Here is a 12,900-nt window from a genome sequence, read left to right on the forward strand (position 1 = left end):
TTATCACTGGGTAGCCTATTCAGTTTTACCTTGGACAATAGAAACGTCCCAATAAACCGAGTAATAATAGGCCAGTAAATACAGGCTGACAAAATATTAAGTAATAGTCACTATTTTTACAATTTAACAATTAACAGTCAGCAATTAAGTAAGTAAGTTATATCAACTCACATTTTATCTATATACAAGATAATTACATTTCCATAAATCACAAAGCCAGTACCAATAATGATATGAATTTAAACTCCTATTAATGTGCATAAATTAACACTAACTCTGATTTACAGCAAAGAACTCCACAAATCAGTTTTTTCTCTGACTGGTGAGGCCACTGTAAAACAAATAGTACATTATTCTGTGGGCTGACCAAAAGAGGCACAGTTTAGCCCCGATTAGAAACACTCACCTGATGTAAAGAGCCTTTCATTCATGCCTCACTCCAGAGGGAATATGGATTGTGATGCAACCATGACCTGATTCTACATGTGTTAAGTACTCTCTGTACTCTCGGTAACCATGTTTCAACATGTGTGTACCATTCTATATATTTTTTTAAAAATAAATAATAACTCATGACATGGGTTAGTATCATGGTGTGTGGATTTTGTTGAAAGGTTCAGTGTGTAATTTTCCTGGTGGAGGGTCTAACACCTGCCTGTCTCGATGGATATGTGATTGCTTTGCAGTTGTTATCCCCAAATACGGTGTCACCAGCTTGTCTTGTTTAATGTCACACTGTGGAACATTCCAGACAAAGATCTGGAACAAACAAACATCGTCATGAAGAAAAGCAGGCTGTGGACCCCTCACCAGAAAAGTGATCTAGTGAAGGAAAGAAATATTGATTTATGATATACAGATACTGTGGGTCTGAAATCTGTGGATCTTACATGGCCACACAGAGGCCAGGTCCAGGTTAGGTAACACTGTAATGTCTGTTAAGATGTTTCTATCACAGTTAAGTGGGTGTGTGGTTGACCCTTGGCCCCTCAAGCCATCAGTGCCGGTCAACTGTCCAAGTCTGGATACACATTCTTACACTATCTCCTAAGTGGTTATTTACGTCTATGGCTGATGTAAAGGATCGATTATGTGTAACTTCAAGTCAGATTTTTTTTTAAATAAGTAGTCTAGATGACTATACTGCTACAATTTATAAAAGACTTACTGAAGACTAATATCATTATATTAAAAATGTTCACCAGATGTATTAAGCATTGCATGAATGTTCAAAATGTCAAAATTAGTGGAAGACACTTGTTTTGGGGAACACTAGCTTTACAAATCTCAGCTACAGCCTGCACAGCAGTAGCTTCATTTTTTTCTGGTGTCACCTGCTTTGACCACTGAGTTTGTGGACAGCTCAACCACGACAGGGTCAAGGAGGCACTGAGGGCCCTGACCCAACTGGGATTATCCTGTCTATGTCTAGGACATCTCTGGAGCAGACAACTTTAAATTAACAGTGAGCTCAATCGCTTATTGGTGCTTTTTTGCAACTTTGAAGGACATACAAACAAATACATACAAGATAGTGGCTAGAAAAACAATCTAAAATGTCCTGGAACACAGAGTGTCAATTTGGACACTATTTTGCTGAATAATGTTAACCCAGCAGTGGGCGGGGCTAGCAGAGATTAACAATGACTCAACATTTCTCTGAAGAGATTGGCGGGTCACTGGGTTCTTCAGAAATGGGGGCCACATCAAACAACCTCAGCCAAGTACAGATTAAAGCTTTAATTACTGCACTGTACATTCTACAGTCACAAGTTTAAGATGTAACAAACCACAACGTATATATCTTTTTTGTATTGTTTCTTACTTTACCTTGATGCAATCACTCTGTCAACGATACAAAAGACTTGGTAAATCCTTCAGCAGAACATTGGAAACATAATTATAGATTGGGATCAACTTTGCAAACTGTAACTCTGCAATTTCAAGCAATATTGAAAGCCTGCAGTAAACCACCAACAATTACAGTCATTTTGATTTACCTAACATTTGCCTTAAAATCTTTTGCCATTTACCTCTTTATTTTAATTTGGCAAAATGGTAAAACTGTCATCGGGGTTTTAATGTTGCATTTAGGTGATTTTATTTTCAATATTCCTCATTCTTAGAAGATCAAACATGTATTTCAGTTTTTAAAAAATATGATATGTGATTTTATTGAAGATATAGCCTAAGATCTTTGCTGCATTCATCACTTAACAAATGGTACCAATTTGCATTCTCAATTACCTCTTTATTTCTTATTTCCACATGCACCTTAAATAGAATTGTTGCTCTGGGACACAATGAGTTGACAATTAGCTAATGTGAAGAGTGCTGATGCCTAAGTGTGCATGACAACACATGCACACAGAAGCTCATAAAAAGCCACTAATGATGCGTGGCCTTAAGATGAGTTTTAATGAGCTGGTGGTTGAGAGCACTCCTAGCACCAGGATAAGCTCTTCCGCTGGTTAACAAGAGACTCTTAAGAGCAGTGACGAAGCATTTCCACAAATACAGAGGCTAAACGGGGAGGAGTGCTGCATCATTCTTCAGCATGTTAGTGGTTTTTGAGGTCAACTGCTTGAAGAATCCTATTCTCACATAGCACTACCCTATCCTTGGCAATTAGAGCTTGATATTAAGCTTCAAAACACACTATGTTTTGTTTGCTGCATGTGAGTCACTGAGCATACATAAGACATATGTAAACACATTGAATGGTTCATTCATATACCAGTGTACATATAGACATTGTGGGCAAGGCGGTTGAAATGTCTTGCCCACGGACACCAACAAAACTGGATAGAGGTCAAATTGAACCATCATGGGCTTTTCCACCTGGTGCATAATGTTGCTTCTGGTGAAAAATGTACTGCAACCCTTATTTGAACTGTAAAATCATTGTCATGGAATTGGTCTGTCACTTGAAACCCCTGATGGCATTATAGTTATAAAAATTAGACGACATATACAATTCCTTTGCAAAGTTTGAACACCGTTAGTCTGCTTCTCAAAGGCAGAAGATATATGATAGTGTGATAGTGATTACTTGTGTGTAGCAATAGCCTATGTGAGCAGCGGTACAGACCCCATGGATACGTCCTTCACTCCGTCTCATCCTTCTCTCCTCCAGCAAAAAACATTCAGTTCTTTGTTATGTGGAGAAATATAAGCCCGCTCAGGTACCAGTCACTGAAACTGACACACAATGGCTGCCTGTGTGTGAACTTGGATGGGGTTAGAGAGTGCAAAAAGTTGTGTGCAGAATTTTTTCCTTGTGCTGAGGGCTTGTGCAGGTGAGACCTCCATTGGATTTATTTACAGTATTTTGTAATATTTTGTTGTTTGAATAACGGTTTCTGTGTTGCATCATAATGGTAACCCAGACTGGATTTGACAAGGAGCTATTTGGACCTAAAGCTGCTTACACATCAGAACTGGGTCAGAAAAGAGCAAACATACCCAGTCCATACATTTTGTGTGAGCAAATTTGAAATAGTTTAGTGACAGTATAGTAAATCAGTATTTACTGAAACAGTTTGTGTGACTGATCATGCCACTACAACACTGTAAGGATAAAAAAAAAAAATTGATCTTGTGCATTAAGAATTTAGTGGAATGTGTTAAACTGAGGCAGGTGATTTCATAAGATGAGGACAACATTTGAACATGGTGAGGGCTTGTTTGTAGTTGCACCCCAGTAGTAATGAAATCTTTGGTGACACCTAGAGTAAAGTAAGAGAACTGTAATTCATTTATAACACAAATGCAGTTTTATTCTGCCATACATTAACTTTAATTGTTGCATAGCAATCCAAAGGTGCTTTTTCAAACAATCAAACACATTACAAATCATGTATAAATACTCCAATGTGCAAATATGCAAAATATTAAAAATACATAACTGTTACAAACCAACAACATACAACAGTGAAGAATCTGTGGGGTATCTGTGGACGATTCACAAAAAGGAAATACTGTCTAATGCATTTGAGAATTAATTTATGAAAACTAAAGAAAATCTGTAAATTAAATATTACAGAATGAGAATTTACAATTTGTACGCAACATTGTTTGTCATGTCAAAGGGAGTACTATGAATAACAGTTCTTTTTGCTTTGTCACACTTACTTGTCTCCATTTCAAGTCAAGGACCTCTCTTATATACAGGTTTAAGCCAGTCTATAAATGACATTGACCCTAATAGGATCACAGCCTTGGTGCTCTAACCTTGCAACCTTTTTTATTTTTATTCGTTTGCGTCACCATTGTGAGATAGAGAGGTTATTATTTTAGAGCTGGATTTTTTCATTTGGTACATCAGTACACCAGTCTAAAATGGCCAAATCCTCAACTACAAAAATACTGTTCCATCTAACCTATTAACATTCATTGTCAGTGGTACATTCAATCGCTGTCAAGGTAAAGCAGTAAAGCATGGCATAAAGCATGTAATAAATTAACAAAATATGTTCTATATCTATTAGGAGGCTTTTAAAGCCAGTCATCTACTTTCAAATCTCTTGACAATGCCACTCTAAAGGGGGACTCCCAGGTGCATTCATTCACAGAGTAGTATCCAGGGTGGTTGTCCAGGTTACTTACCCTTCAAAAGAGTCAATACAGCCAGAAGTCCCCCAGCCCAGCAAAAGACAAAAGCTGTTAGTGTACAATGTCAGTTCTACTAATCTCATTCAGCATCAAGTGATATGTATTGCATATATACAGCATATTACACATCAGTAAAGTGCATAGAATTTAAAGGGTGGGACATTAATGTGCAAATACATCATAACCATAACTATATACATATATATATTAATTTAGCAAGGAGGATTATGCACAGCTACCTGGCACCCTCACCATGAATGATTTAGAATTCTTAAGAATTTAGAATAATACATTGCAGGAGGCAAATATCTGAACTCAACAATCAAATTCCAGAATCAAATAGAAAATGTTATTTGAACTTTGATCCTCTGAAGAAGTGAATGTTGCTTCGGATCATTTGTCACTCCAATTGAGGATGGACATAGAAATTAATCAGACATTTATGCTTATTTGAAAGTACATTTTAAGTACATTATTCTAAGCAAATGTTAAAAAATATATGACATTAGCTACAAAAAGTGGTTCAAGCCTGAGATCATCCAAATAATTCAATAAAAATATCATCCATAGCTGCCTTTCTGTTTCACTGCATGCTCACATACAACGTGTTAGACCTGAGGTAGTTTTTAATGTGGGACATATCCACTTATTCACACAAACTTAAACCTTAAGGCAATAACTTAATAAACCAGAACTAGGATGATGTTAGACTTAAACCACAGATGTATTATGGGTGTAATAATAAAAAAAATATTTTACATGACTATGCATCTTATTTAAAGAGGTGACTGGCAGGCTTGTAGTTGAGAGTGAGCTGGCGGGTGCTGTATCCGGACATGCCCACGCCCGTCAGTCCCAGGAGGAGAGCTGTGCGGGGCATCAAAGGGCCATCCCGGGGCTGCAGGACGGTCTGAGCTGCCTGGGTCTGAAAAAGCACAAAACATGGATCACAATACGGAACAGGATCCATTTGGGCACAAACTTTGGGTACCTTTTTATTCATATGTAAAGCATTGTTTGTCTGCCGTGAATGGAAATAAGGAGACAAAAACTAGTTATGTGTTTGCCTTTTTTGTTATTCTTGTCTGTGTATTTTTCATTTCTATAAATCCTCCATTCTGGTAAAGCACCCAGAAATACAGAAATATGGACCCAGTATTTGAAGTTGTTATTTTTGTGTCACTACTACACTTTACACAATTTGTCTATTTAGAGGTACCTATAAGTAACACTTAAAGAAGGTTGACATGCCATGGCCTATTAATTAAGCAGAGACAGGTCAAAGGTTTCTATATCCAGCTGCAGCTCTCAGAAAAACCTCAGTGGATGTGGAGGGTTTCATGCACACACTTCCTGAGATCCTATTAGGAGGCATTTAGTAGACCACAGGGAGCCAAGACATCTTACATTTAAATCCATTCAAACTTAGGCCATTGTAATCCCCTGTGCTAAGTACTGATGACACACACAAAAACAAACGTCTACCTTCAACAATACAAGAGCTATGAAACATTTGTTTAAAATAAATGTAACTATATTACAGTGTAATTGAATTAAAAAAAAAAAAACTGATAAAAAATATGCAAAAATAAACAACAGATTAACATGTGTGTCAAGGTTTAGAACATTACAGGTGCAGAGGAGCCAGTGGCATGCTTCCAGCACAGATGTCCTTTGAACTCTAAATCAATAAGCCACTTAATGATTAAAGTACAAAATCTATCCAAAGCATCTTACGCACCTGGAGGTATCTGATATATCCAGGGGTCAATCGAGGAAGGATGCGAAAAAACATGGTGAATGTCTCCAAAGTCTCTTACAGCTGGGATGAATGCAGTGCAGCCAAAAAGCCCTTAGGACCCTCTGCTTGGCAACTTCCTCTGCTTCCTTTTCCCTTGATCTTCTCCTGCTTTTGGGAGTTTCAAAAGCAGCTCTCCCTGGTGTCCGGAGACACGCTGCCCCCTGGTTCAGAGAGCACACACCTGGCCTGTCGTGATGTCCCGTAGGAGTCGTCCCATGTGTGGTTTATAAAGACTTGGTGACGCTGTGTAAGCTGGTGGTCACATGGGTAGGACTCCTTGTTTATATGAGCATTTGTGTCACTTGGGGATTAGCTAACCTTGGACAGTGAAGTTCCAATGGGTTTATATACTGAACCTGTTAGAGATGTTCCCTGTAGCCTAAAATGAAGGGAAGAGTCAAGTAACCTCATTAAAGAATGTCAGAGGTTGACGTCTGAATCATTATAAGGTCACAAGGAAAAGCTTCAACTGAAAAGACAAACAAACTTTCATTCATAATGTAAAATGACATGATTTTACACTTTTCTAAGTCACATATATTTAGATTTTTTTTCATAAAGAGATAATGTACACACATGAATTTAATTCAAAACTACACATAAAATACTTACTTTTACCAATCAATAGATCAGAACATGACAGTCCCAGAGCAGACTTCAATTCACTGTGTAATGCTTCTTGTAGTGATAGCATATTGACAGTTTCCTAATGAAGTAACTAATTAGCTTGTTGTAGATCTAAATAGTAATTTATCTTCTAGTTTGTTATGGCAAACCCAAATAAGCCTTTTTAGGTTATATTTTTTCCCATGTTTTTGTTTTGATGCACTATACGTCATCCATGTGCGCCAGTTGAAAAGAAGGACCCGTGTAGCTCCAAAACTGAGCGCGGAGCTAACGCGAACATTTAAAAACAACGCGTTTACAGCGTCTTAACAATGGCATCAAACTATTAAAAATGAAATATTGATCCGCCTATTGACATTACTTTGTCTATCTTCTTTACAAAGAAAGAGTGAAGTTCTTCTGAGCTGGTAAAAGCAATATGCTAACTTAGCAAGCTTGTGGCTTCTGCATGTGCATTATTTTTTATCATAAAAACATTACAAAGATATCGACTATCAGGCTTTGGATATTTACAATAATTGCTTTTACACCGCGTCTGTAGGCTGAAATAGACTAATGTTATTATCGGCTTGAATATGTTGCAGAGGCATTGATGAAACATTTTTTTCAGAATATCCTAAAAAGCATGAGTACCACATTAAAAAGTATGCAACTTATGTGTATTTGTAGACACGACATGATTAACACTGTCGTGAAGGCATGAACCTATTTTTAGAGCAATTTATTTTTTCATTTGAAATAATTTTTTTCTTGGCACTGCAACAACTAAATTTTAAATCTTTTGTAGCAAAAATGAACAGAAAGAGAAGAAATGAAGGACAGCTGTCACCAGTGGACGCAAAGAAAAGACGTGATGATAGCAGCTCAGATCTTGATCTGTCTGCACAAGGTAAAAACTGTTTTTTAAGATATGCTTTGTCCTTTAACTGTTGTCTTATATTATATTACATATTGGGTCTTATTTTCTTTATTTTAGACTCCAGTCAGAATGAGTCCCTCAGTGATCAAGAGGACCACAAACCAAGTTTCTCTATGCCATCTATATCTTTTAACGCTACAGAAGCAGACAGTGCTACCCAGTCCTCATCCAGATTTTCCATGTACAACAGCGTCTCACAGAAGCTTATGGTAAACCTCAATGACTGCCAAAAGATGTTGTTGTATATAACTTGACACTAAAACATATTTATTCCATTGTCAGGCCAAAATGGGCTTCCGTGAAGGGGAAGGCTTGGGAAAGTTTGGCCAGGGACGGAAAGAGATCGTAGAAGCATCAACACAGAGAGGGAGAAGAGGTCTTGGTCTGACACTCCAGGGCTTTCAGGGGGAGCTTAATATTGACTGGCGCGATGAACCTGAGGTAGCAGAATTATCACTGTGTCATATTCAGATGTGTGTATGTAAAATCATTTTATTGTGTTTTATTTATCAAGCCAAGTGCAATCGAAAAAGTTGAATGGTTCCCAGAATGCACTACAGAGATGCCGGATTCGCATGAACTTCTGGATTGGATGCTTACTGGCCCGGTAAAACCACAGCTACTGTTGTTCATTCTCTTGTGGCGTCTTAATAAGCCTTTTTTTAAAAACTTGCTTCACATCAGATAAAAATGAAAATTGAGGATGAGACAGAGTTTTGCACTGAAGACCTTTTACATACTCTTCTAAGATGCAAGGCAAGTATTTAAGCATCACCAAGTGATTTAATTCAATTGAACATATGTTATATTTATATTTAAAGTGTTACATGTACAGTTTGTGTATATTTTAGGATTACGGTTTATTTAAGAACTGTAATTAATTAGATTAATTTGTTGTAAATGTATGTTGATTATTTAGACAGTATTCGATGATCTAGAAGGTGAAGAGATGAGGAGAGCACGTACTCGCTCCAATCCATATGAAACAATTAGAGGAGGGATCTTCCTTAACAGGTTAGACTTTTGCTTAACCATTGCATGACAGGCAAGTGACATATTTACAAATCACATTTTATCATGTGCTTTTAGGGCAGCTATGAAAATGGCCAATATTGACCACTGCTTCGACCATATGTTCACCAACCCTAAGGATCCACAAGGAGTGCGTACATGTGCTGTATGACACGCCACAACCTAAGTAAGACTAATGTTGTGTTGTCCCATTTTTTTAGAAACCCATGATAAAGGACCGAGAGGGTGACCTCTTGTACTTTGGAGATGTTTGCGCAGGGCCGGGAGGTTTTTCAGAATACATTTTGTGGAGGAAAGGCTGGCATGCTAAAGGCTTTGGCATGACCCTGAAAGGTCCCTGTGACTTTAAACTTGAAGATTTTTATGCAGCACCGAGTGAACTCTTTGAGCCCTACTACGGTATGTACGCAAACAACAAAAACACCAGTCAAGGACATGGATATATTGGGACATTTTGGACAGTATAAATTATGTTATCAAAAAGCAGGTGCCCTCTGTCTGACATAGGTGAAGGAGGTATAGATGGAGATGGGGACATCACACGGCCAGAAAACATCACAGCTTTCCGAAATTTTGTGCTAGAAAGTACAGAGGGAAAAGGGCTGCATTTTCTTATGGCAGATGGAGTATGGCCTCTCTATTACACACTTGTATTTGTGTTTATTATGATGTTGTAAATCAGTTTAATAATAAAATATATGTTTTGTAGGGGTTCTCTGTGGAGGGTCAAGAAAACCTTCAGGAGATTTTAACGAAACAGTTGTTACTCTGTCAGTTTCTCACAGCCATTTCAACTCTTAGGACTGGTATGTGAGTTATTAGTGTGCCAAAGCAAGTTAAGTATAATATCCGTATGTTATCTAAATATACCATATTTGTATCTTTCAGGTGGGCACTTTGTCTGTAAGACATTTGACTTGTTTACGTCCTTCAGTGTGGGGCTAGTTTACCTAATGTACCTCTGTTTTGAGAGAATAACACTTTTTAAACCTGTCACAAGCCGACCTGCTAATTCTGAGAGGTATACAGACATATTAATATATCCTATATTGTATTATATGTTATATATGCTCATTATAGTGTTTGCTGGAACAATGTAATAGTCTTGTTGTTGCATTCACAGGTACATAGTGTGTCGTGACCTGAAGCCAGGCTCAGATGCAGTTAGAGAATACATGTTCAAAGTCAACCTGAAACTGAACCAACTGAAGAACACAGACAGGGATGTTTTAGAAGTAGTCCCACTGCACATAATCAAAGATGACACTGAATTCTACCAATTTATGGTCAACTCCAATGAGAGGTACACTAAATTCACTTTAAAAAATAATTGGTTTTTTTTATGTTATATAACCATATTTTTGTCTTTTTTCTTTAGTCTCTGTGCTGTCCAGATCAAGGCCCTAGCAAAAATACATGCTTTTGTTGTAGATCCGTACGTACATCAGCATGTTTTGGTGATTTAACATTTATTGAGGTCATGTGCAAAGTTTTTATCAGCATATTTTTCTCATATCTATAGGACTCTCTCAGAGGCAAGGCAAGCTGACATTAGAAAGGAGTGTCTCAAACTTTGGGGGGTCCCAGACAAAGCTAGAGTAGCATCAACCTCCTCAGACCCAAGATCTAAATTTCATGAACTGCTGAAGGTGAGTCATTTTACATGTATGCCATAAAACAAACTACTAATTTCACCCCATTGCGTATTTCCACCATTCTCAGGGGGCAGATCTGGAGGCATTCCAGAGTAAACCCACTTTCCTTAACACACACACGCTTGAAAAGCTACGCCATGTCCTCGATCACAGATGCATTGTGGGAGGCGGTGAACAAATCTTCCTTTTAGCCTTAGGGGTGAGTTTTAAAAACAAGATTGTACATACATCATTTTTAATTATTTGGTTGTAACATACTTTTCAATGTTTAGAAATCCCAAATATACACATGGGATGGAAAGATGCCTTTGCGCTGGAAGAAACTGGAGAGTTTTAAACTTGAGCTTCCCAGAGATACACTACTGAGTGTTGAGATCGTCCAGGAACTGAAAGGGGAGGTGAGAGAATGCACTATACTCTATAGTACTAACATTAGAAGCAATTCATTTGACATGAGATATGTTATTTTGATTTGCTGGTATTTACTGTTTGCTTGTTTATACATTTCAGGGCAAAGCACAACGCAGAATCAATGCAGTTCATGTAATGGATGCACTGGTATTAAATGGCACTGATGTAAGAGACCAGCACTTCAACCAAAGGTATACTTATATTATTATATTATCACAACAACTATTATAAACTAAAACCATTTCTATTTTTTGAACGATCACAACTGCTGTTCTGATATAGAATTCAAATGGCAGAGAAGTTTGTGAAGGCTGTGGCTAAACCCAGCAGACCGGATATGAACCCTATTAGGTAAGATGTTTAAGGTTTTATTTCTTTAAACAAGACATTTATTTAAATTATTGTAATACTTGTTTGTGTTATACAGAGTGAAAGAAGTATACAGACTTGAAGAAATGGAGAAGATTTTTGTCAGGTTAGTTGAAAATAATAAAAAATGACAGTTGCATTTAAATAATCTTTGTTATTAAATCTTGGAAATTATGTGTTGATAATGATTGCAGACTGGAGATGAAGGTTACAAAAAGTTCAGGAGGAATGCCCCGCTTGTCCTACACTGGCCGAGATGACCGTCACTTTCTCCCTACAGGCCTCTACATGGTTAAAACTGTTAATGGTTAGTTATTTTATTGTTTTAAGTAATATCTGTGGTCAGCTTTTTTATACAATTCAGGCAAAGCATAAAAAACAACCCAATATGCAACCTTTCTTATGTCCAGATGAATTCTGATACATTTTTTGTCTTGTCTCTTCTTTCTTTTATCTTGATTAGAGCCTTGGACAATGGTGTACAGTAAAAACTCCAGGAAGAAATACTTCTATAATAAAATAACAAAGGAATCAACCTATGATCTTCCTCCCAACTCTGCTGCTCCTTTTCAGTACGTGATGAGTAATATTGTATATATGTCCCTTTATTTCATCAGTGTCTGTCCCAGATGAATAGTCTTGTATTCTTTTTTTTTGTTTTTTGTCTCCAGTGTGTGTCACTCAGAGCGACTCTTCTGGGCCTGGGAGGATGGGGTCATAGTTCACGATTCACAGACACGGATGGATCCTGAAAAACTATCCAAAGACGATGTGCTGTCTTTCATTCACTCAAACCACCAGATTTAAAGCTGCACTCCTACTTCTACTGTAAAGTATAGTACATAGTGTAAAAATTGTACTTTGGCCAGCAAAAGATTCAACATAATGCCACGAAATAAACATAAATGGTTCTTAATATGGTCAATCAAATAAAAATGTTGCTCCCTTTTAATTTTTTTATGTAGTGTTAAGACTACAGTTCTCTAGTAATTTAGTGTTTGCTGCTATTTTGGACTGGATTTGGACTTTTGGACCTTTTGCTCTTTTTCACAGCTCCCGGCACATAGAAATACCTAGGGCTTGCATTATGAATAGAAATATCAGCCTTGCATTCAGCATTACGATTTCATGTGGTTCATCTCTATCAATGCACTGGGACTAACACACTTTTTCAGATTTCATATAAAATACCCTTTCCACGTGTGTCTATAGAAATTTTATCTGTTTATATCAAAACTACAAACATTTGTCTCATTCTTGTTGGGATAGTCTCTAAAACAAATCTTTTCCTGAGTTCTGCCTTTCAAACATGGATCCTGTTTTGCTGTAAATATTGTTGGAAGGAATAAAGAAAAAAAGAAAGTAGTAAATGATCAACCTATTTTGTTTGATAATGTTTTGTAGCCCAAGATATGGTTTTATTTGCTCACTGGCACTGTGTTTGTAGCTTTATTTTGAAGTTCAGACTTTCT

General features: G+C 37.2%; 1 protein-coding gene and 1 long non-coding RNA gene across 2 annotated transcripts; one reads left to right on the plus strand and one right to left on the minus strand.

The window, feature by feature from the left end:
* Positions 1-3,753: 3,753 nt before the first annotated feature.
* LOC129407684 (uncharacterized) lies at positions 3,754-6,997 on the minus strand. The gene is made up of 2 exons (XR_008631667.1): positions 6,356-6,997; positions 3,754-5,539 (listed from the first exon to the last, which is right to left on the minus strand). It is a non-coding gene; the product is annotated as an uncharacterized LOC129407684 (long non-coding RNA).
* Positions 6,998-7,277: 280 nt separating this feature from the next.
* cmtr1 (cap methyltransferase 1) lies at positions 7,278-12,805 on the plus strand. Its single transcript, XM_055149543.1, has 23 exons — positions 7,278-7,449; positions 7,830-7,931; positions 8,019-8,170; positions 8,244-8,402; positions 8,476-8,568; positions 8,646-8,721; positions 8,885-8,975; positions 9,051-9,123; positions 9,194-9,392; positions 9,501-9,619; positions 9,703-9,799; positions 9,882-10,014; positions 10,117-10,296; positions 10,372-10,428; positions 10,516-10,642; positions 10,716-10,847; positions 10,921-11,046; positions 11,159-11,250; positions 11,342-11,410; positions 11,487-11,534; positions 11,623-11,735; positions 11,892-12,000; positions 12,100-12,805. Exons 2-23 carry the CDS (start codon positions 7,835-7,837, stop codon positions 12,233-12,235), a joined length of 2,478 nt encoding a protein of 825 aa, XP_055005518.1. The 5' UTR covers positions 7,278-7,449; positions 7,830-7,834; the 3' UTR covers positions 12,236-12,805.
* Positions 12,806-12,900: the final 95 nt, after the last annotated feature.

Source organism: Boleophthalmus pectinirostris, unplaced genomic scaffold (assembly GCF_026225935.1).
Source record: "Boleophthalmus pectinirostris isolate CB_2022bp ecotype Guang Dong unplaced genomic scaffold, ASM2622593v1 HiC_scaffold_13, whole genome shotgun sequence".
Taxonomy (NCBI): Eukaryota; Metazoa; Chordata; class Actinopteri; order Gobiiformes; family Gobiidae; genus Boleophthalmus; species Boleophthalmus pectinirostris.